Below are 23,168 nucleotides of genomic sequence, written 5' to 3' on the forward strand. Positions count from 1 at the left end.
AGTTTGTGTGTAGGTGATGCAGCGTCTGTGTGTAGGGGATCTAGTGTGTGTGAAGGAGTGCGTATAGGAGATCTAGTGAGTGTGTGTGTGTGAGTGGTGCAGCGTGTTTGGGGGCTGCTGTGTGTGTGAGGGGTGTAGTGTGCATTTGTGAGGAGTATAGTGTGTGTGGGAAGGTGCTGTGTGTGTGGGAGGGTGCAGTATGTGTGTGTGAGGGTGCAGTATGTGTGTGTGGGCGCTGTGTGTGGGTGCTATGTGTTAGGGTGCTGTGCGAAGGTGATGTGTGTGTTAGGGTGCTGGGTGATAGGGTGCTGGGTGAGTATGTTAGGGTGCTGTGTGAGTATGTTAGGGTGCTGTGTGAGTATGTTAGGGTGATGGGTAAATGTTAGGGTGCTGTGTGAGTATGTTAGGGTGCTGTGTGAGTATGTTAGGGTAATGGGTAAATGTTAGGGTGCTGTGTGAGTATGTTAGGGTAATGGGTGAATGTTAGGGTGCTGTGTGAGTGTTAGGGTTCTGTGTGAGTATGTTAGGGTGCTGTGTGAGTATGTTAGGGTGATGGGTGAATGTTAGGGTGCTGTGTGAGTGTTAGGGTGCTGTGTGAGTATGTTAGGGTGCTGTGTGAGTATGTTAGGGTGATGGGTGAATGTTAGGGTGCTGTGTGAGTGTGAGGGTGATGTGTGTGTTTGCAAGGATTGTGTATTGGGGGGAGGCAGGTAAATGCCAATATTGAGGTTTTTTTTTTATTATAAAAATTAATAGATTATATCCCCCCCCCCCCCCCTTCCCTTCTTACCTGTAGCCTGGAAGGTGCTGTGTGAATGTTAGGGTGCTGTGTGAGCATGTTAGGGTGCTGTGTGAGTGTTAGGGTGCTGTGTGAGTATGTTAGGGTGCTGTGTGAGTATGTTAGGGTGCTGTGTGAGTGTTAGGGTGCTGTGTGAGTATGTTAGGGTGCTGTGTGAGTGTTAGGGTGCTGTGTGAGTATGTTAGGGTGATGGGTGAATGTTAGGGTGCTGTGTGAGTGTTAGGGTGCTGTGTGAGTGCTAGGGTGCTGTGTGAGTATGTTAGGGTGCTGTGTGAGTATGTTAGGGTGATGGGTGAATGTTAGGGTGCTGTGTGAGTGTTAGGGTGCTGGGTGAGGGTGATGTGTGTGTTTGCAAGGATTGTGTATTGGGGGAGGCAGGTAAATGCCAATATTGAGTTTATTTATTTTTTTATTATAAAAATTAATAGATTATTCCCTTCTTCCCTTCTTACCTGTAGCCTGGAAGGGGGGGCGCTGACATCCATCCCTGGTGGTCCTCGTGGTAAGTGAACTCTAGCCTGTGGGGCTAGAGTTCACTCTCGCGAGGCCCGGACGGTTGCTACGGCAACGGCCCGGATCTCGCGAGAGAAACCCGGCGGAGCTGCAAGTTAGAGCTCCGCCGGGTTCGCCTCTCCAGGCTGGCACCTTCCCTCTCTCTCTCCCCGCCGGCGGCCGCATTTGAGCCGGTGAGGGAGATCTTTGATCTCCCCACCGGCCCTACATGCAACACAGCGGGGCCGGCGCTCAGATAGCGGGGCCGGCTGGATCCCCTCGGCCCGTGGCCATCGCGGCCCACCGGGCATTTGCCCAGTTTGCCCGATGGCCAGTCCGGGCCTGGACCTAAGTAACAACAAATAGACTTTTGGTTTACAGCTCCTTAGAGTGGCCAGAGTAACAGGAGACAGTGTCAGAGAGAATGCCACGGTCAAGGACTGGAGACATACAGATAAATTGACCTAGGTCAAAGGAGTACAGAGGTCAGAAGAAACGCATAAACAGTCAATATCAGATACCACAGCAGGGCAACGATCTGCATTGAGGCACTTAATGTTCCCTATAGAGTTGCATTTAATCAAAGCATCTCTATGAGGAGATACTGATTGGTGCAGCACAGCGTTTTGCCACGTATGTGCTATAGCCTCCCAATGCTTTTCTATGGTAAAAGCCTTGGCGTGGCTAAGGCCAGCTACAGTGTGACCAGCATGGTGTGGGGGAAAAGGTGAATAAAAACACCTTTCCCATACAAACAGAGAAGGGTTAGTTACCTAAACATACACACTCACGGACAAACACACTCATTGATTTGACACACACTGGCAGGCACATACATATCCACTGAAAGACACACACTCACTGATTTAACACACTGACAGACATTCTGACAGACAGACACACACAATTTCTCATACACTCACAAATTATTGTTATTATAATAAGTGCGACTTACTCCATGTAAATCAATGCGTCAAATAAGTGCGATTTACTCCATGTAAATCGCGGAAGCGGCCTCTAGAGACAGCCACTAGAGACTGGATTAACCCTGCAGTGTAAACATGGTAGTTTCTCTGAAACTGCTATGTTTACAGCTGCAGGGTTAAAACTAGAGGGACCAAGCACCCAGACCACTTCATTGAGCTGACGTGATCTGGGTGCCCATAGTGGTCCTTTAACCATCTGTGTTCCTTTTGCTTTCAATGTACTTGCCTCCCCAGGCAAATCTAAAAACAACCTTTAAATATGAAATTAAAGAGTCCAATTCGTGAGTATATATCATATCTTAACATATACCAACTTTTAAACTACAGTATTATAATTGGTTCTGACTCCTCCTCTTAATTCTGAGCCCACTCTAGTCCCACAAGGCATTGTACAGCACAGCATCGGCAAGACTTGGTCAGCACTGCTCCGGGAAGAGATTGTACAGAAAGTATTCAACAAGACAGAGAACAGCACAGCTCCAGCAAGGCATTGCACAGCACAGCACAGCACTGGTAAGACATTGCATAGCACTGCTCGACAAAAGTTACAAGCTGTTGCTTAACATTTTTATTTGGCTATTGAAATCAAGGTGATTGCAATTTATAAAGCTGCTGCTTATTTAAACAGTTCTCCATCCTGTGAGTTACCATTAATTGATACTAAACATATATATATATATATATATATACATTTTGTATGTTTCCTTGAGGGTGATCCACATTGTTCCATTGTGTGTATTTTTTTTAGTATCATTATTATACTGTATATTTTTTCTGGCTCAACAAAATTTGAAGGGGCTTTATTTACAAATAGTTTTCTGCCTCTGTTAACACCAAGCGCTCTATTATATTATTTTGTTTAAATATGTAATCAGCACAGAATTTGCATTACCCACCCAGAACTCTTACTCTGGGCTGGCTGACGCTCCAGTGATGCTATCACAAGTTCCCGGCAGCAGAGGGGTTAAACTCTATATGTGCAGCATTTCCCAGTAAAACGCTTCACATGCAGACTCTGGGCACCATGACCATTTCTTATCACAAAGTGCTTGGTGCAACCCTTCGATTTCTCCAAACAGAACATCATACCTTTTCAAATGGACAAAGAGGGAAATTGTTATTTTAGGGATGTGAGTGGGGGTCTGGCCAGGGCTGGGATTTTTTGAGACATTTTAGGTGACTTACTAATAACAATTTACGCAACTAAAATGTAATTTCTTTTTTAATTTTATTTAACATCAGACATTGTAATTCTATTTCTTATGATGACTTTTGCATCTGAGGTGATATTGAGTACCAAAATTATCATTTGTTATATCCTTTCATTAATATACATTTTTCAACATATATTTGTATTTTATATTCCCTTAGAGTCAGTGTTGAAATTATGTTGAAAATATCTAGTATATTGCTATTCTTGACATTCATTCCTCTTGTTCTACTACATATGCAAAATTAAAGTGAATTAGATGTCCGTAGGATTAATACATCAAACATTCATTCATAAATCTCACACACCTATACTGCAGGGCGCACCCATCGGGGGGAAGGGGGAGGGTAGAGGGAAACTCGCTGGGCCCCAGATGTACAGAATACTTTCTCTCACAGGTTCCAAATTTTATAATACAAGTCTAGGTTTTCCACATTTGTATATACTGCTTTCTCCATTAATTGCTGAAAATCCACCTGAACACTTGGCCCCAAGTGTCAATGGGAGGGACCGAAAAAAGAATTAGGGGAGGACCTATTCTCCCATCCCCCGGTCCCACCCATGAGCGGCAGCAGGTGAGGGCCCTTTCCTGATTGGTTATCTGTAAGGCTCTGAGCGCTCTGAGTCAAATTGCAGGGGGTAGGAGGCTTTCTAATCCTTTCCCCACCCTGCGGAGCTCAGTCTGTGCGGTGCCCTCCCTCATTGGGTGAAGATAGATTATTTTTTTAGCGTCTGGATTTTTTTTAGGCTTTTTTTTTGCACTCATGTCTTTTTTTTATTTTAGAAGTTCGACTGGCTTTATGGATTTTAATTTGGCTTTTTTTACTTCCCCCCACCCTGCCGCCACAGATGATACGAAATATGAGGCTTACCCACCACTTGACTGCTTATTTTTCTCTCTCTTTTCTTTTCTACTCTTTCGTCTTTTCCTGGCCATTTCATTTAATTGTCTATCGGAGACACAGATGCTGTATAGGAAATGGAGAGGGCTGCACACGCCCGCGACCATGAAAATGCTTCTCCAGGGCAAGGATACCAATCAAAACCATGCTTAGTACAAGACAAAGTAGTCCCTACTTTGTCTTATGTTTTAAAGAAAATTAGATCAGATAGGGAAAAAATAAGAACAGATCCTGAGAGAGAAAGAGAATAAGAAGCGATAGGGGAAAGGTAAACTCAGCATGACAGTGCCGCTTTAAGTAATAACCAGCATGTCAGGGTATGGGTCAACCCTCCAAGGAGAAGGTTCATAGGATTTTCCAGGAGTGCAGTAACACAAAAATTGTAATCTATTGGTATCCATGACCAAAGCATGGGACTTGATCACGAATAAATATAGTCGATGTTAAAAGCAAACAAGCTGTTAGTGCTACAGATTTACCATTAAACCACAGAGACGTTTTCCTGTTTCCAAAAAAAGACTTCTAACCTCTCTGTATCATTATCAACATTTGATGGCCAGGATGACATTACCTGAAGTAAAATATATAGGCTCTATTAACATTTGACAGACAGATTCCAATACATGCATGATAAAGTTTGTATTTTACAATTTACTACTGTGGAATACCCGTGCATCTTTTAGTCAAATAACCATATACGGGTTCACACCCTTACCAAGAAGTAAGTTGGATCACACAAAATAAGCTCAAGCATCTTAGCAGCTTTTATGAGATGTATTTGCAATGAATCCGAGTAATCCTATATTCTGTGTGTTGACACAGAAAGAGATAGTGATAAGGTGCAAACAGGCCAAATGGTTTCAATCTCTATGAACCTGGACTCCATGTTATGACACTTTTTCTGTCCCAGGAAAGTATGTACTCAACCCATGTCAACTGTAGAGCCTCAACAAGACCCTGTGGTGTCCAGTTCATAGACCAGATGATACCAAGTCTGGTAGAAGAAACTAAAACCGAGACACAGAAAGAACACGGTGAAATACCCTAGATATAAGAGTCTATTTAAAGGGTTACTCCAATCACCAAAGGCTGTCTGCCACTAGCATGCTGTGCCTTCTGATGACAGACACCAAATTTGCACAGAATTGACATTAGCCAGCCCGAAACAGTTATTCCGAACATGCAAAAACTGTATGTGCAGTGTTTCACAGCAAAATGCTGCATATACAGACTGCAGGCAACATGACAACTTCAAATCACTGAAGTAATGCTTGGAGTAACCCTTTCACAAATGATACTCAATAAAAAGAAAAATTTAGATCAACGGTCACTTCTCTGGAATTTACAGTGCCGAATAAAACATTTAAAAAATCACCTATAACTTCCACTAACACTTTTTTTTTCAAAGAGGTTCTATTTTCTTTTAAATGAAAGATTTAGCGACTAATTTCATCATCCAGTTCACACAAAGCAATAGTCAGGGAAAACATCGCAATGAAGAAGAGAAACAGAAACCATGCTTCATTTCTCATTTTATCTGTATGCTTTCTCTATTCTACGCTGACTGTGAAGTGCAAAGGACATGGTTTATAACAACGATTGACAGGGGAGCTAAGATGCCAACACACAATTTCACAGTAAAGAGGTGCGGATTTCTACATTTAATTTTCTTTTTAACACTTCACAAATGCATACTTGTTAAATATAGGATAAATCAAGCATAATACCGAGCATCCTTGTAAGTGACAGTACCCCAACTCAGCGAGGTTTCCTTGCTTGGAACTGTAGTTCAGTGCATCTCGTAGAGAAGCATTGATTTTACTTGTGACAACTGCTGTCCTTGCAGCATGTGACTCATTGCTTTTGTATGAGAAGCATCGGACTAGACACTGGACTGAATCATCAGTTAAGATGACTTTGTGGAAGGGGGATCGGAGCTGAAGCAAGGAGACAATCCAAGTGTTGGGGAGGGGCATGTTTAGTAGTTTTTGAACATTCTTGACAAATAGGGGGTGGGGGGAGAGGCACAGTCATCAAAAAGGTACATTCAATTAAATTATTTTCCCCAAGTTTGAGTGTTACTTTTATCCAGGCCACATTAGCGGACACAATGTTACATGCATAAAAGCAGGGGATTTTTTGAGATTAACTTCCCTGCCAAATTCCACTTCTTCAAAGTTATTTTGGGAGAAATTTACTAAGAGTAAACATAGACTGTTTATTCACTCTCCAAGTAATCACAATTTAGCAAATATGTTAGTCAAAATGTCCTACACAGGGAATTGTTCGTAATACACTATTCGTTTAGATTAGAATGCAGAATTATTTTAGACAGGATTTGAATAAAACGTAAGCTGACTATAATTAGAGGCTAAACTTTGGACCAACATTCCAGTTTTGTACAGACAGAATAAATGGGCTTTCTTCTTGGATTTTGCAAACCTTCACACAGTTTACATCATCTTACAAACACGAAATGTTACAGATCACAACTTCTTTGAAAAAAATGTTTAGGTTAATATGCTCTTTTTTACGGTTCTGCAATTCACATAACACAAACTTCACAAATGAGTAACCATAAGTTCCACATCCTGGCTGTATGTTTTAACTACAACAAGTACAGTAAAACAAGACAGGAGAGCAGATGCTAAGTAGCTCAAGGACAACAGAAGCTACAAACGTGATAAACACTGGGATTATGAACTAGATGGTGAGTACAATTCATCAATGAATTATATAAATGTTAGTGGGTGATACAAATGTAGAAATAATCATTGTTGATTTGGAGCCAAAGATGATGGCTTACTTTAATATAATAGGCAATTGTGGACTGCATTTCCTAACATGCTCAGGCAGCCATTATCATGGGAGATAAAGCTCTCAAACATACCAAGGAAAGGCATATTGAATATGGTTTATTGTATACAGTCAAGAAACAACGAGCTTTAAGGATGAACTCTTATAGTTAGTCCAGTAGATGCAGTTCACAAGGCTGGAGTGGAGAGAGGTACAGAGAACAGTAAAGGTAATGTGTTTGATAATATTTTTATGTTTGACAATTTATTATTCCTAGTTTAAAGCTACACATAAAACATGATACCAGAATCAATACACCATAACCATCTTGCTGTTTTGAAGTTAAAGGTGTTGATTAACCAATCAATAACAATAAATGTCTGATAAATTGGAAAAGTAATTATCAAAACAGTTTAAAAAAAATATCTGGTACTTTAGATTTAGCTATGCTAGCTAGCAAAGTAGAATGTGCGTAATAAAAGACTGTTAGATACCACTGATATTTTATTAAACATTGTATTTCAGTAAAAGTCTTTTTAAGAGACAGTTGTCTCTTATAAAGACTTAAATAGTAAAGAGAAGATTTAACGGTGCCAAGAACATAATTGTGTCCCAATAAACTCTGCCTGGAATGTAAAACATTTTCATCAAACAAAAGGTGACTTTAATAAAGACAACAGATTGAACTTATATGGACATTTAGTGAACACAACCATATTTTAATCAGCAAGGATGAAAATAAGTCAGATAAAGGCAGTAATATAAATCCAAATTTCAAATGAACAACATACACATATCTCCCCCAAGTGTGTATATTTGGGACTCAAAAGCATGTTTGTAATACACTTTACACCACTTACAAAAGCACTTGATCATGAATTGTGACCCTTGAACAGTGTGACTCCTTAGTTTAATTTGCTGTTTTTTGTTTTTTTACATATGTGTTGCATGTTTCTAGTACTGTCATATTATAATAGAGGCTTCCTAACAAATATAATCACAGGATTGTGATGTGATGTGATATTGTAAAGTGTCAGGATATTCTAGTTAATACAAAACATATATGGTAATACACATAAAAAAAGCTATAAAAATGGAGACACTGCATGCAAAAGCTTATTGTGTCTAGAGGAAACGAGAGTGGATTTGAAACAGAAAGTTTAAATGTCATGTGTGCTCCCACCCAGTTTACACCATAAAATCTCAAAAGCACGTTCTCTTACTATAAAACGGTCACACGCAGGATCACTTCAGAAACACAGAAGTTAAAAGAGTATTAAGGTCAGCTAGCCATGAAAGGCTTTGGCAGACCAGATACGTTTGCAGTGTAGGTAAAATTTCTCAGATGTCAAAAGGAGGACAGATGTGCTGGTGATGTTTCCCACATTTGGTTATGGCAAATACCCTGGAAACCCAGGGCTTCCCAGTGAGACATACCCTGCCTATAATTAAGATGAAACCCAATCAAGACTGATTGAGTCCGGTACCCACCCTGTGATAACTGAAGATATTACAGCAACTGTATATAACGACTCAATCTTTCGTCATTTCATCATATTTAACTATACTGACCATTTCCATGTCTCATTTCATACTGCAAAATCTTAATTTATTTCTTCCTTATTAAACATCGGGTTGATAGACTATAAACATACTTGTACCTCTCTGCACTTTACCTCGATCCAACCACACACGCAAACTCTTCTCAACATATCAATTCTCCTTTTTTATTTCCAAGTTATAAAACCGCACACAGTTTTAAATGACCAATTTCTCGCCTATATTTCTTTTGAGACACATTCATTCAAAACCTAACTTTTGTTTGCAAATATCACCTGGCCTTGAATTCACTAATCCACCCGTGCCTTCGGCTGAGCCTACTCAATTTTTGGTTATGGGCTAAGACACCCAGATTCATCTATGGGCTGCTATGAGGCGTAGGATGTGGGGGGAGAGGGGGGGGGCGTTTGCAATAGGCTTCTTGTGCCTTAGGGCTAAATATTGTAGCGCGTTAAGTATGTACTTCTAGGGAGGCGCTGGTAGGGAGAGAAAGCAGGTGATTAGCCGTCCGTATCCAAGGAGTAAGGCTTGGTGCGTAGCGCTGCAATAGGCGGCTGTGGTTTTGCGAGGGGCTAACAATTGGCTGCAGTATTACAGGTGTATCGCTTGCGCCCACTGTGTGGGGGGGGGCATAATCTCATGGCTATGTCTAAAGCCTACGGAGCCAGTGTAATAGGGTCATGGTATGTAATAACAGTCAACAGAAAAATTATATGTAAAATGAGCCAAACAATGTGGAACAATATGGCACAGGTAGATGCCGTCAGAGAGTTCAGGGTGGGAGGTCGGTTGCCTCAGGTGCCTCCCTTCTGGGCATGAATGGGGTGATGTTTGCTACATTCCAAGCTATGCGGTCAGGCGGCGGTGTTCTCTCCTCTGGCAGGCCCAGGGATTTCAGGAAGGTCGGTGCTTCAGTAGGGTGTGAGATGGCAAATGTCTTGCCCGCTTTATTGGCAAGCAGGTGGCGTGTGCCCCATTTATATGTGATCGCATTCTCCTGGAGGAGCTGGGTGATTGGTTTTAGAGATCTTCGTCATGTCAGAGTATGCCTTGAAATGTCCCGGTAAAATGCCAGCTGCGCTCCCTCAAACGATACCGTGGGGGTACCCCTGACTGCGCCCATGATAACCCCACGGTCAGAGTCCTGCACCAATTTCAGCAAAACATCCCCGGGTACCTCTGGATTTGCGGTGGTTGCATTGTGCAGTCTGAAGCAGGAATCCACCACTAGCTGTTTGTTCTGTTTGGGCATGAGGAGAGTGGCAAGGAGTCTCCTGCAGTAGTGAGGGAGCTCTACTCCTGAGATCGTGTCTGGCACTCCCCTTATCCTTAGGTTGTGTGCCCTGGCTTTGTCCTCCATGTTGGCTATTTGGGCTTGATGGTCGGCACATTGTTTCTGCAGCGTTGCTATAGCTGTGTCTGTAGCTGACTGTGCTATTTTGCAGCTTTCTGTGCTTTCCTCCACTGCTTGTACACGTGTTGTGAGGGTTGATACAGCTTCTCGGACTGGTGCCATGTCGGCATTGAACATAGCCTGGATTTCTTTCATTAGGGCTCTTATGTTTGCCTTAGTGGATGGGGCTGAGTCTTCCAGTCCTGCGTGAGCCTGTGGCTCTATTCGCCTCCTCGGTGGAGGGGAGATGTCGGCTGTGCTGCTGTCCTCCTCCGACGACAGCGGTGTATAGGCCTCAGCGGGCGCCATCTTGGCGGCATCATGTTGCATGGCCGTGCGCATAAATGTGCCGATATCTCGGGAACCCGAGCCCGGGTCCGAGCGCAACTTCTTGGATTTCTTCCCCATATCGTCGGGGAATAGCCTGTGGCAGCTGGAGCCGAGAAGCGTGGGTATTTTCGGCCCCTTTCGCACTATACCCGCACTGAAACACGGAGCTGGTCCAAAACACTTCCTGCTCACTCGGGCGCTGGCTCCGCCCCCAACTGCCTAATTATTAACAACTTAACCAGTGTTTTGTATGGTACACCTTAAATTCTGCAACCATCAAAGGCACATTCTCTTCTGCTAGCTTTGGGCTCAACACTCACTATTGACTTCTGATGGCTCATGGGTCATTTATTAATGCACTTAACAGTATATGTGAAAAGAGCTGTTCAGCCCATACGGAAAATGGAAGGCTAGGGCATAGGACATCATGGCACTTTTGGATGAGTTTACCCCTTGTTACTACCTGTGTAGAGGCCAGCCATCCCCTTCCAGTATCCATACCTCCATTGTTGGGGCACTTGGTAAACCATTGTTGTTGCAATGTGATTCACACAACCAAACATTTTAAATATGAGGGATGTATTACATATTATATGCTAATTATATCTGGGTTTCTGATAAGTTTATGCATCAGAAACCCTCAAACCTTATAAATAACTACACAGGAAATTAGGTCACAAAGTGTACATACAAGTCAACATACATTAAACAGTGTGTTCAAGTGCCTCATAAAGCACTGTAGAATCTATAAACCACTCGTTAATAATAAATATTAAATAAACCCCTTCATTACATAATAATTTTAGTTAGTTAAATAGATATTGAGCATAACAGTTACAGGAAACATGGAGTTAGCACATATAAAAGGACAAAACAGCAATTTCATGCATAGGTTTTTGTAAATGGACTTCAATTTTCAAGGTCCCAACTTATGTACTCATCCTTTATATATCAAGGGATACAAAGCATTGGAGGCTATATGGTATGTCTTACTTTGCAATGCTTCAAACAGGTTCTGAAATATTACCATAAGAAAACAAATACAAACACAAAGCCCACACGAAAATATTAAAAAAATGTTGAAAAGGGCAAATGCAAAGTGCAGTTCAGAGGGAATGTCCACACTAACTGGAAACAAATATGTTTCTCCCCCAGGTGAAGGCAGGGTGGAAGGAAAGGTAAGTGAGGTATATATAATAAAAACTATTTGCAATACAAAGCAAAGCACTAGACCTGTATAAACATTGAGCCGAGAAGGAACATTTTGGGATTGGAGCTTTTCGAAACTCATCATTCTGTTATATTTTTTACAGGTTGTTGATCATCATGGAATGTATAAATCAGAACCAGAGTCAAATTAATTTATCTTTTAACTGGAGATTCCAAGAATATTCTCTACCTGCACTCATTTATTATAGCACTATACTACCCATTGGTCTTCTAGTTAACATCACAGCACTATGGGTTTTCAGTTGTACGACCAAAAAACGCACAACTATTACAGTCTATATGATGAACGTGGCACTTCTTGATTTAATATTTTTACTTTTTGTGCCTTTCTTTATCATGTATTACGCAAAACAGTACTGGCCTTTTGGAGATGTGTTTTGCCGTGTGCTGGGAGCATTGGCAGTGTTTTACCCCAGTGTAACACTGTGGCTGCTTGCATTTATAAGTGCAGATCGCTACATGGCAATTGTACAACCCAAGCATATCAAAGAGCTGAAGAACATTTCCAAAGCTATGGCAGCATGCTTCGGAATATGGATAATGACCATGGTGACAACGACCCCTATGCTCTTCGTCCTCGAAGATCCAGACAAAAAATGCAATTTTACCACTTGTTATAAAATCTTCAACATTATCCACTTTAAAAAAAACAACATCTTGAACTTTGCTCGTCTTATATTCTTTTTCTTGATTCCACTGCTGATCATGATTGGCTGTTACTGTGTCATCATTTACAGTCTCCTAAGTGGAAGAACGTCTCGACTTAAACCAAAAGCAAAAAAGAAGTCCATTCGGATTATTGTTACTTTAGTGGTGCAGGTATTGGTATGCTTTGTACCATTTCATATTTGCTTCCTGTTGCTGATTACTCAGGATGAACAAGAACAGTATGTGCAATGGGGAGTAGTTTCTACCTTACTAATGTATCTCAGCACATGCCTGGATGTTATTCTATACTACATTGTATCAAAGCAATTCCAGGCAAGAGTTCTCAGTGTTATCTTGTATCGTAACTATTTAAGAAGTGTTCGAAGAAAGAGTGTCCAAAATGGAAGCCTTCGTTCCTTGAGTGCTATTAATAGTGAAATAGTATGATGTAACCTTGGAAGGCTCTAAAAGAACATGATATAATATATTTTTGACTTGAAACAGGGAAAGGAACTTTGCCATGAGACTGTAATTATTATTATTATTATTATTGCCATTTATATAGCGCCAATATCTAATATCTTTTTTTTTAAAAAATTTTATTTTTGCAGTGCAGAAAGGTTTAACATACAGGCATGTGATGCCCCGACGGCATTTCACGTGCTTATGCAAATAAACAATAACAACAGCGGGGTATCTGATATATCTTGCACAATTTTTTGGGTATAGGGTACGATTGCATGCAACAATAACATGGTAAGATAGGTTATAGGTTTTCAGTAGCTTGTGGTAAACATGCTAGCTAGATATTCATGATGCTTATATCAACGTTGGTTATAGTTACGCTTAATTATGCATTATATAGCTTACACGGTAGAAAGTCATAACAGTAGCGGAAAAAAAAAAAACGATAACTTGGCTTAACAATTAGTATGACTGTTCGCTCATGGGACACTGAGGTTCGGAGCTGTGTGTTGTGATGCCTCCTTTTCTCCCTGGGTGTCAATCCTGGTCACACTGTACAATAGGCTTAGGCTAAAGATGATGGGCCTGGCGCTGACCTGTATGGAGGCTTTGTATAGAGAGTCTCTATCATCCGATGCCTTCTCTTGTGAAGCAGTGGACAGTGGATGAGGTAGTGTCGGAGGCTGCTGCAGCGGTGGGCAGTGTGGGGACATCCTTCCAGCCCCAGGCTGTTGTGTAGGCCTGCATCACGGTGCCACTAACTCTGCAGCTACTGGAGCCTGAGTTTTTTCCCCTGACGGGGGCAATGGAGGGCCTGGTGGTTTTTGGCCTCTTTCGGCAGTGGAGCCTCCTTGCGTGTGGACGATGCGTCCGGGACTTCGCCCATTTGGCCTCCAACCCGGGTGGGCACTGTGGTGTGGGAGTGTGTGGAGCGCCTGTTGCTTTGCCCAAGGGTATGTTCTCCCCTCCCCGCCGCTGTCTGCCTCCCCCGCAGGTCAACCGTGCTGAACTTTGAGCGGTGTGTGCTGCTCTCATGCGGTTTCTAAGATTTGCCCAAAAGCGGCTGAATATTACCTCCAGGCGCTGTGCGGTGTCTTGGTAGATCAGCGTGAGCTGGGGTTGATTTGGCGCGGGCGGCGTATCACTATCCGCCATCTTAGGGGTGCCTCGTGTGTACCGGCAGTGGTCTTTCTCCACCTCGCTTCTCGGTGTGGCTGGCGGCTCCGAACCCACCGTGCGGACCGGGATAACCCCCACCGGTCCAGAGGGGGGGGGGTAGGAGGTGAGTCGTGTGGAGGATTTCCCTTTCGATTCGCCCACGAGGAGAGCGGCCGTCGAGTAGGCCTCTTGGTGCTGGTGCCGGTTCTCGGCATGCAATTGTTGAACGGCTGGGATCATTCGATTTGCCCGGGTGTCCCCGGTTGAGCTGTCACCTTCCAAGCGTTGAACGAGCTGTTTTATTGGGGTTTTTGCCCCAAATAGTGCCATAATGCCCAGGAGCTCTAGTTCAGCACGTCCTTGCAGCCTGGAAGCCAGGCTCCGCCCCCCAATATCTAATATCTTTATATCTTTATCAATGTAAGTCATCTATGCCACATGTTGATTTTGTATCCTCTGTGGGATAAACTCTGCTGTCATCACTTGTATTATTGTTATTATTAAGATTTATATAGTACCAACAAAAGGCCCTGCTCAAACGAGCTTACAGAGAATTTGAGGTATGCAAACATATCATTAGGTGTCTTGGCCGAGGACAGTTACTGATAAAGACATCTGACCAGGATTCGAACCTGGGTTTTCCAGTTCTAAGTTGTACATAACTTAAGCAAGAATTTCAGCTATGGCCGTTAAATGAGACCAGAAGAAGGATATCACCTCATTACCAGTATTTAGAATATCGAGTTTTTCCCAACACTTAAAATGGTCACCAGGAGCACAGTGGGTGTCAGTACACGTTGCATTTATAAAATCTATTTATTTGGAAAGATAGATTTTAATAGAGGTGTGTGATGTTTAAGTGCAATGTGATATACAAAGAAAGAACCTTTTCGACGGTTTCTAACACACACAATGATGTTTTCAAGTGTACTGTAATATACTCAGATTATTGTATAGAATGTTTGTGGTATGAAACTCAATGTATAGTAATTCTTTTATTTAGTGCCAATGGTGAGCAACACTATGCCCTACTTGTCTCAGCAGTATGCAATAGTTAAATGTATTTTATATACAAATAAAAGAAAATGTAAGTTCGCAAAAATGTAACGCTCTGTAGCATGTGATGTGATGAGTCTATATTTTTAACAACATAACAGGTGTTAATAATTCACAGTATAATAACTACTAATACTTTTGCAAAAACAACATTTATGAGATAGTCCTTAGTATAAGGATTAATGAGAAAAGATAATTGAGAATGTTAAACTTGTCTATTAAACTATTAATTAATATAAATCAAAATAAAAATGCTTAGCATTACAAACTCTATTTTTGCATCATGCAAATAGTTTAAAGGCATATATTTACAGCATGTTCCAAAAAGAATTTTAACTACAGAGGATCTTTTGTCAATGGTAGTACCTCCATAGGTATAAACAGCAATCTACAATCTGAAAATGTTGTGAGCAAACACTGCACACAGAATCCTGTAATTGCATGTGCCCAGTGGCGGAACTACCGTGGTCGCAGCTGCGACCAGGCCTGTCACTCCAGGGGGCCCGGCCCGCCAGCTAAGTAATGCGGCCCCAGGGGCCGTGTTGGAGGGGCCCAGTCAGCCGGGCCCACTCTGATGATGTCAGACGCTGGGAGGAAGTGACTGCCCGGTCACTTCCTCCCAGGAAGGAGAGGAGGGAGTCAGAGTTCCCATCAGGCTGAGCTACTGGACCCCAGGGAAAGGTATGTGTGTCTGTAAGAATCTCTGTATGTGTGTGTATGTCTGTCTGACTGTGTTTCTGTACCTATGCATGTGTCTGTCTGTGTGTATGTCGGTCTGTGTGTGATTGTATGTCTGTGTCTGTCAGTGTATATATGTCTGTATGTATGTGTGTATGTCTGTGTGTCTGTATGTATGTCTGTCTGTCTGTGTATGCGTATGTCAGTGTGTATGTGTCTGTCTGTCTGTGTATGTCTGTATGTATGTGTATGTCTTCCTGTATGTATGTGTGTATGTTTGTCTGTATGTATGTATGTATGTGTATATGTTTGCATGTGTGGGGGGAGGGAGGAATGTATGGGAGGGGGACGGTAGACGTATGGAGGTAGGATGGACCAGGGCAATTTTCGCACCGGGGCCCCGTGGTTTCTATTTATGCCTCTGCATGTGCCTTTTTTGTTCATTCTATTCAGCAGCCTATCTTCTCTTTTGACTTGTGTACATCTTTTAACCTATTCAAATAATACATCTGTAATACAACCAGAAACTTGCAAGACATCACACAAATGTAATTGTGCATTCCCTTTAGATGAATTTGACTTTTAGCTTTGTGCATTATTATAACAAGCTAAAATGCAAACAATTATCTAAAGGGACTATAGAATGAAATTCATGTGATGTCCTTTAAGTTTCTAGAGAAAATAGATGTATCATTTGAATGGATTAAAATATTGATAGCAAATAGGGTATGATGAATACACATTTAATTATATTTTGTTACCTTTAAAAATGATTAAATTGATGCCAATCAACACGTCCACCTAGCGAGGACATGGCATAAGTTAAATCAGATTTGGTTTTCAACCGCATCCTTATTAAGGATCCTACACACAGCAGATCATTACCTGATTGATCCTGATTACTAAAAATATTTAAATAGGGGGGCACACAACTAAAAAACCACCAGAACACTATATTGGTGCTTAACCAAGTCCACACTCTATATCTTCAATGCATTATCCACAATACTAATCCCTATAGGACATAGGAGTACATAAAAATTAGATCAAAATAAATCTTTATTAAGAGTTAAAAATCGCTGTCAAAGGTAAGGTCATATAATAGCTTTGGTGTTTGGAACATTGGTGGTATAATCCCCACCTGGGATTTGCAGGACATGCTCTGAAAAATGTAAGTAGGATATCTACTTTTAAATCTATAATATTGTCTGCTTTTTGTCTCCAAATTACCTACCTGCTGGAGTAATACCATCACTGCTGCATTATATCCATAGACGGGGATTATACCGTCCACGCTGAAAACAGCAGAGCTCCCAGTAGCTCTACAAAGTGTGAGTGTATCCCTGTTACACAAATATATTTAATCCGATTGTTAAAACGTATTTCACTATTTTATGTATTTTGTTTCCTTTCTCTTTTGAGATACCTGGCAGTACAAAGCAAATCGTGTTCGTATATACTTTTATTGCCGTGACATTACTGATTCTCTTGTTTGTTTCATTTGTATGTTTTCACAAGCTTGGGGAATCCATGTAAGACTTGCTGCCTTTCTATTGTATATAGTGAGCACCTAACTTTTGCACTTTTTTAAATATATCTCATTAAATATCAATAACATTAGTATTCAAATAACTGATATCAAGGAAAATGTGAATACAAATCATGTTTCAAACCTAGACTATAAGCAATAAAATAAAATCACCAATATATACCAAAGTTTCCCAGTGAAAGCCGTAAAATAGTCTTAAAGACTTGAGCATGTACATACCTAAAAAAATTAAATACCAGCAACCAGTGATATAGAGAGCACAGCCTTTTTTTAAGGGAGGACCCTATATATCTTTATATATTTTTTTTCCCCACAGTTTGTTGATTATTTCTTAGCCACTTACATTGGCGATCATGTATACACGATTGCAAGGATTTGCACCAATATCCCGCAATTGTGTATACGGTACATAATTAGAATTTTTGCAAATTAAATTAATTAATTGCAAACTAATTTTATTTGTAATGATTTTGCTGATTGAGGAGTCAGTGCTATGTTTTAAGCGCTGTGTCTGCAAAGCTCCCTCGCTCAGCACTGTCAGGCAGGGAGATATAGAGATCACCCTGCGCGATGCCCTCTAGCTGAGAGAAGCGTTTGACAAATGCTCCCTCCCAGTCACATGTCAGTGAAAAGATTATCACACAACATGTCCTGTTCAGTATATTCACCATCAGGTAGTGGAAGTTTAATCAGCTATTGTGTATGAAAGCAAAGTGTATGTACTATATGAATAAACTAAAAAAAATAAAAACAGTCCTGATGTCACAATTTTAGAACATACCATACAATAAGGTCATTTTTTAATACCAGAATTGTGCTACTTAAAATTTTAATTACCGGTACTTACAATCCAGAAGGCAATGTGCTGAGGGTTATATGGAACGTCCACTGTAAAGCTTCAATAAGGAGGAAATCAAAAAGTATTGACAATATCCAGGCTCCCAGTAAAAATGACTGTAACAAGAAAAGACATCCCTCTGTACATAGGCTTTATTGTATAATGCAGTGTTTTCTAACCCCATGCAAGAGGCTGAACATTGAAAGGAAATTATTGCAGTAACTCAGGGTGCAGAAATTCCATACACATTTGCTTTTATAAAAACGCTTGGGTCATTCGATGTCAAAAGATCCTATTTTCAATAACTTTTTTTTTTAAATTGAGGTATTCCCATTTTGATTTCACTCCATATACTTAAATGGCCATCAAAGCGGATTTTTTTTTTCCATTTTCCCCATCTTATGTAGTTTTTGACTTGTAAGGATTGGAAATGTTAAAAAATTCACAGTTTTTATTGTGCATAAATTTACAGACACCTGTTCTTTCTTGTTTATGATTGAGATATTTTAATAAAACAAATACTATTTTGTTTGGTTTGTTAAAGGCTTCAATTTGATAGTGTCAGGAAGGCATATGGTGCCAACAAGCAAGTATAAGACAGTAAAGAGAAAGCACACATTATAGATGGCTTGCGTGAGGATGGTAGTCTGGCAAATACAGTACGTGAACACATTTGAGGTAGTTCAATATTTTAAGGACAACTGTAACCTCAAAACTGTTTTAAATACGCATTTCATATCAAATTTTAAAAGTGAATAGATTGTTTATTTTGTAAACAAAAAGAAAAGAAAAACGTATACTAACCTTTAGTATATGACAGGATCCTTCAGCCATATACATTGCCTGTGCAGAAGAGCAGGGAAGACCACAGACTGTTTGACCCAAGGTGCATGTATATATGGCTGAAGGATGAGTTTTTCATATTTTTTTGACATACAATGATTTAGAAAAAAAAAAAATGTATCACTTTCCGTTTAAAGTTTTATAAAAGTATTATTATATTAAAAATAGTTTTCAGGTGACATTTGTCCTTTCAGGTTACAGAAGTAGAACACTTTTGAAGCTGCTTTGTCAGAGAATTCCGAGCTCTCGGTCTTCTTTTATCTCTGGTGGGTGACAGACAGTTTTATTCCAACTAGTCTAGCTTCAGGTCTTTGTGTTTAAAAAAATGTGTGTAAATATTTAATTCTACCATAAACTTTGCACTGGATGAAAAAAAATAGTTTATTTTTTAATATCTACTTTTTCAAAGCCTATAAGTGAACACTCCGTACATCATAACAACTTAATCTCAATTAAGTTTTTATGATTCATGGAGGTACTGGACACTGTCTTACCTTAAGGCGTCACCAAAGTTGTGATGTTGGGCCTGTAAGTTCACCCCCCTGTCTTCTACCCAAGTCTGAGATGTTAAAGAGGAAGCCTAGAACCGGTGCGGTGGTGATAGGGTAAGAGTGTCATCTGATGATTTCAGCCTATCACTATATTGCCATTCAGAGATTGTGTGAAAAAGCTATCTACGTAGCTTAGCCTATCACTGCAGCCCAGTAAGGGGGGGAGGGAGAGGGGGGAATTTCACAACTTATGTTATGGTGTTAAACAGATAAACCCCTTTAGCTAAAAGGGGGCCTTGGACCTCAGGCACCACAAGACATTAATTGAGATTAAGTTATTATGGTGCTCATAGAGTTAAAAATGATGGCCACAAAAGTATTAAAAAGAAAAACAATATTAAGCATGGTATTATATACAGTATGTGACAAATAAAAAAAAAAAACAGCTGGCAAAGGAAAAAAAAAAAGAACTACAAGATTAACTGGTGTTCAAATTTGAGGTAAAAAATTGAAATGTTAACTTCCCAGTTATGTGACATTTCACACATGAGCCTGTTAAAGGGATACTATAATCACCAGAACCACTACAGCTTATTGTAGTGGTTCTGATGTCTATAGCCTGCCCCTGCAGGCTTTTCAATGTAAACACTGCCTCTTCAGAGAAAAGGCAGGGTTTGCATTACAGCCTAGGAACACCTCCAGGGGCAGTCACTCAGGCGGCCACAAGATGTGCTTTCTGGGTCAGTGCATTGACATTCAGGGTCTCCTGAACTTTCCCCAAAGAGATGCATTAATTCAGTGCATATCCATGAGGAGATGCTGATGAGCCAACGAGGTGTTCTGCTCGGCCCTCATCCAACCTCCTTGGCTGAGATCAACAGAATTTACGATCTCAACCAATTCTATGGGAAAGCACTGTGTTGGCAAAGATCATCAATTCTTATGATGTTAGCTAAGGAGGTGGATCTGGCTGGGGCCAGCGTCAGCAGACCCGCATGGCGCTGGAATAAAGGTTTTTATTTGTATTTTTATCTATTTAAGGTGAGCAAGGTGGAGCCAGCCACCTAAATAGTTACTTTAACACCATAGGGTCGGGGATAAATTGATACAACTCAGATTTGAGATTCTCTCTTACAGTACTACGGTACTAAAGGAAAGGTAAAGGAAAATGGTAAGGTTATTTGCATTGGATCATCAAACATGAAATTACCTGTTTTTAAGAAGAAAATAAAATACTTCAAATTAATAATGTTTGTACTTTAAAAAAGGAAACTAGATACAGAATAATGTAAAATCACTGTACTTAGATATGTATTTTTAATGTATATAAAAATAATTGTGTGTGGCTGTAAAATATTAAGAAGTGACACAACAATGAATTTATTTATTTTTTAAAAAGAAGAAGTGAATATCTATTTTTTTTATTTGATGAAATACAAAGCAGAAGTTGGTTGCACTAAAAGTTTGTTTAAAATACCAGAAGCTGTAAAATCCCCTTGGCGCTACCTACACATACCCTGAGGGTGCCCCACCCTCAGGGTCTCACTCCCGCCGGGCTGAAGGGGGAGGAAGGGGGTTAAACACTCGCCTTTCTCCAGCGCCGGCTCCCTCGGCGCTGGGGACTCTCCTCCTCCTTCCGTCGTCATCGGCCGAATGCGCCGGAAAAGCCGCGCACGGATTCAGTCAGTCCATAGGAAAGCATTCTCAATGCTTTCCTATGGACGCTGGCGTCTTCTCACAGTGAAAATCACAGTGAGAAGCACGGAAGCGCCTCTAGCGGCTGTCAATGAGCCAGCCAGTAGAGGATGGATTAACCCTAAAGTAAACATACAGGCAGGATTAATCCTAGATGGACCTGGCACCCAGACCACTTCATTAAGCTGAAGTGGTCTGGATGCCTATAGTGGTCCTTTAAGGAATGTGCATGTGAAACTACAAGTGTCTTTTACCACTTAGCTTTATGTTGTAGTTATGATCTCTCTGGTATTTGTAAGAGGACAATGGTCCAGGCACTCAAGGTGAAACCCAAAAATTCAGATTTATTGGAGAAAAGTACAAGTAATGTTTCAATCCACAGGGGTCTTTTTCAAGCTTGTGAGCTTATTCCTTATACTAGTTGAGCTTATCCCTTATACTATTGAATTCTATAAAACCAACTTTGAGCGGTTTGAGTAAAGTTATATTTGGTCTCCTGACAACCAAAGACCAGTTCCTTCTATTTACAGTCCCCATTGTTTAGAAGTTCCAAAACATATTTGATTATTTTAACCATATAATAAGTATCATTTTATATTTGGTAGCCAACAATCCTAGCAAATATAGTGTATGATCAGTTGTTTTTTGTTTTGTTTTTTTGCATTAGTTGGAATTATAGCATTAAGGAAAATAAGACTTTACAAACCAAGTTCTCAGTCAAGACTTACTGTAAATTTTCGACTTCCAAATCTTCTTTCCAATGTCCTAAAATTATATATAAGCAAACTGGTACAAAATGTGTCTTTCAGATCCAGACAAACAATTCTCCCAGAAATCAATCTCCATAACTGAGAAAGAAAAAAAAAACTATTTGTAGTTTAAGCATTTTAACCAAGTGGTACTGTCTTTGTATTTGTACATACTTTGGCAACTAAAATACATTAATAAAAGTCACCAAAATCAATGTTTACTATCTCATGTTAACCTCACTGATACAAATAGCATTTAATTGGATAGAGGGTCAATGTTTTATGCTAATTTTGGCAGTATTAAAAACACATTATGCATAAAGACTTTCTCAGACATTAGGGTATGGAATTCATATTGCCTGAGGCAAGCAAATATTTTTGCCTCCAGCCATGCTGACAGCAAGCATCATGGCTCCTATAGGGCATATGGGGCAGTTAGTGACAGGTCTGCCCTCCGACAGAAATTACTCCTTCTCTGTCCGGCGTTTACTAATGAGTCAGAGCAATGGCTTGGAATCCAGATGGCTACACTGTGATACACTGAGTGCCCAGACTGCGAGGGAGTGATTATCATGGTCTGCACCCGCTGTAGGTACAAGCCACATGCTCCCCCACTGAATCACCAGGTACATTAAGCCCTGCTAAACCACCAGATACTTTCACCCCTGCTAGATTCAGGGATCACAGACCCCTTCCTTGCAGAAAGCTATGCAGGAGATGGGCAAAACAAAGCACACATCTTGCACACACACATTACACACAGCTGGCATGCGCCAAACACAAATTAAGCAGACTACACAGACACACAGAAATTATACACTGTGGGAACGCACTACACACAGCCAGCACACACCACAACTACATTACACACAGCAGCCATGCACCAGATAAACAGACACAGTACACAGAAACCGCCACGCACTACACACAAACGCCAAACACCACACTTTTACATATTACACACAGCTGGCACGCACCACAGACATACACACACTACACCCAGCCGGCATGCACCACACACAAGCACATTACAAACAGCCAGAAAGCAATATACATATATTGCGCTTAGCCAGCACACATTACACCCAGTCAGCAAGCACCAAACTCACATTACACACAATCAGACCAAACCACACACAGTCTCCATACACCACACACAAAAACACTATAGGTGAGGACAGAGGGTGAGAAACTAAGAATTATTCACTAAACACAAATTAAATATGAATCAAAAAACTGAGGGAAAAGCTTGTGGGTAGGAGATTTGGAGATGTTCTTTTTCAGTTTTTCCATTCAGATG

General features: G+C 40.7%; 2 protein-coding genes across 3 annotated transcripts in view; one reads left to right on the top strand and one right to left on the bottom strand.

Moving 5' to 3' along the window:
- Window positions 1-23,168, bottom strand: part of UBAC2 (UBA domain containing 2) — a 162,392-nt gene that overhangs the window by 129,916 nt on the left and 9,308 nt on the right. For both annotated transcript variants that reach the window (XM_063425460.1, XM_063425452.1), the window contains exons 4-5: window positions 21,848-21,967; window positions 18,100-18,206 (exon numbers count right to left, since the gene is read on the bottom strand). In XM_063425460.1, coding sequence (XP_063281530.1) covers window positions 18,100-18,206; window positions 21,848-21,967 — 227 coding nt within the window. The remainder of the gene's footprint in view (window positions 1-18,099; window positions 18,207-21,847; window positions 21,968-23,168) is intronic.
- On the top strand, window positions 7,020-12,848 carry GPR18 (G protein-coupled receptor 18). The gene is made up of 2 exons (XM_063444676.1): window positions 7,020-7,099; window positions 11,782-12,848. The coding sequence occupies exon 2, from the start codon at window positions 11,795-11,797 to the stop codon at window positions 12,791-12,793; it is 999 nt and encodes a 332-aa protein (XP_063300746.1). The 5' UTR covers window positions 7,020-7,099; window positions 11,782-11,794; the 3' UTR covers window positions 12,794-12,848.

This window comes from Pelobates fuscus, chromosome 1 (genome assembly GCF_036172605.1).
Source record: "Pelobates fuscus isolate aPelFus1 chromosome 1, aPelFus1.pri, whole genome shotgun sequence".
Classification (NCBI taxonomy): domain Eukaryota; kingdom Metazoa; phylum Chordata; class Amphibia; order Anura; family Pelobatidae; genus Pelobates; species Pelobates fuscus.

Bases quoted from the DNA above. Each gene is read 5' to 3' on its own strand.
- GPR18 (XM_063444676.1), top strand. From the start codon at position 11,795: ATGGAATGTATAAATCAGAACCAGAGTCAAATTAATTTATCTTTTAAC.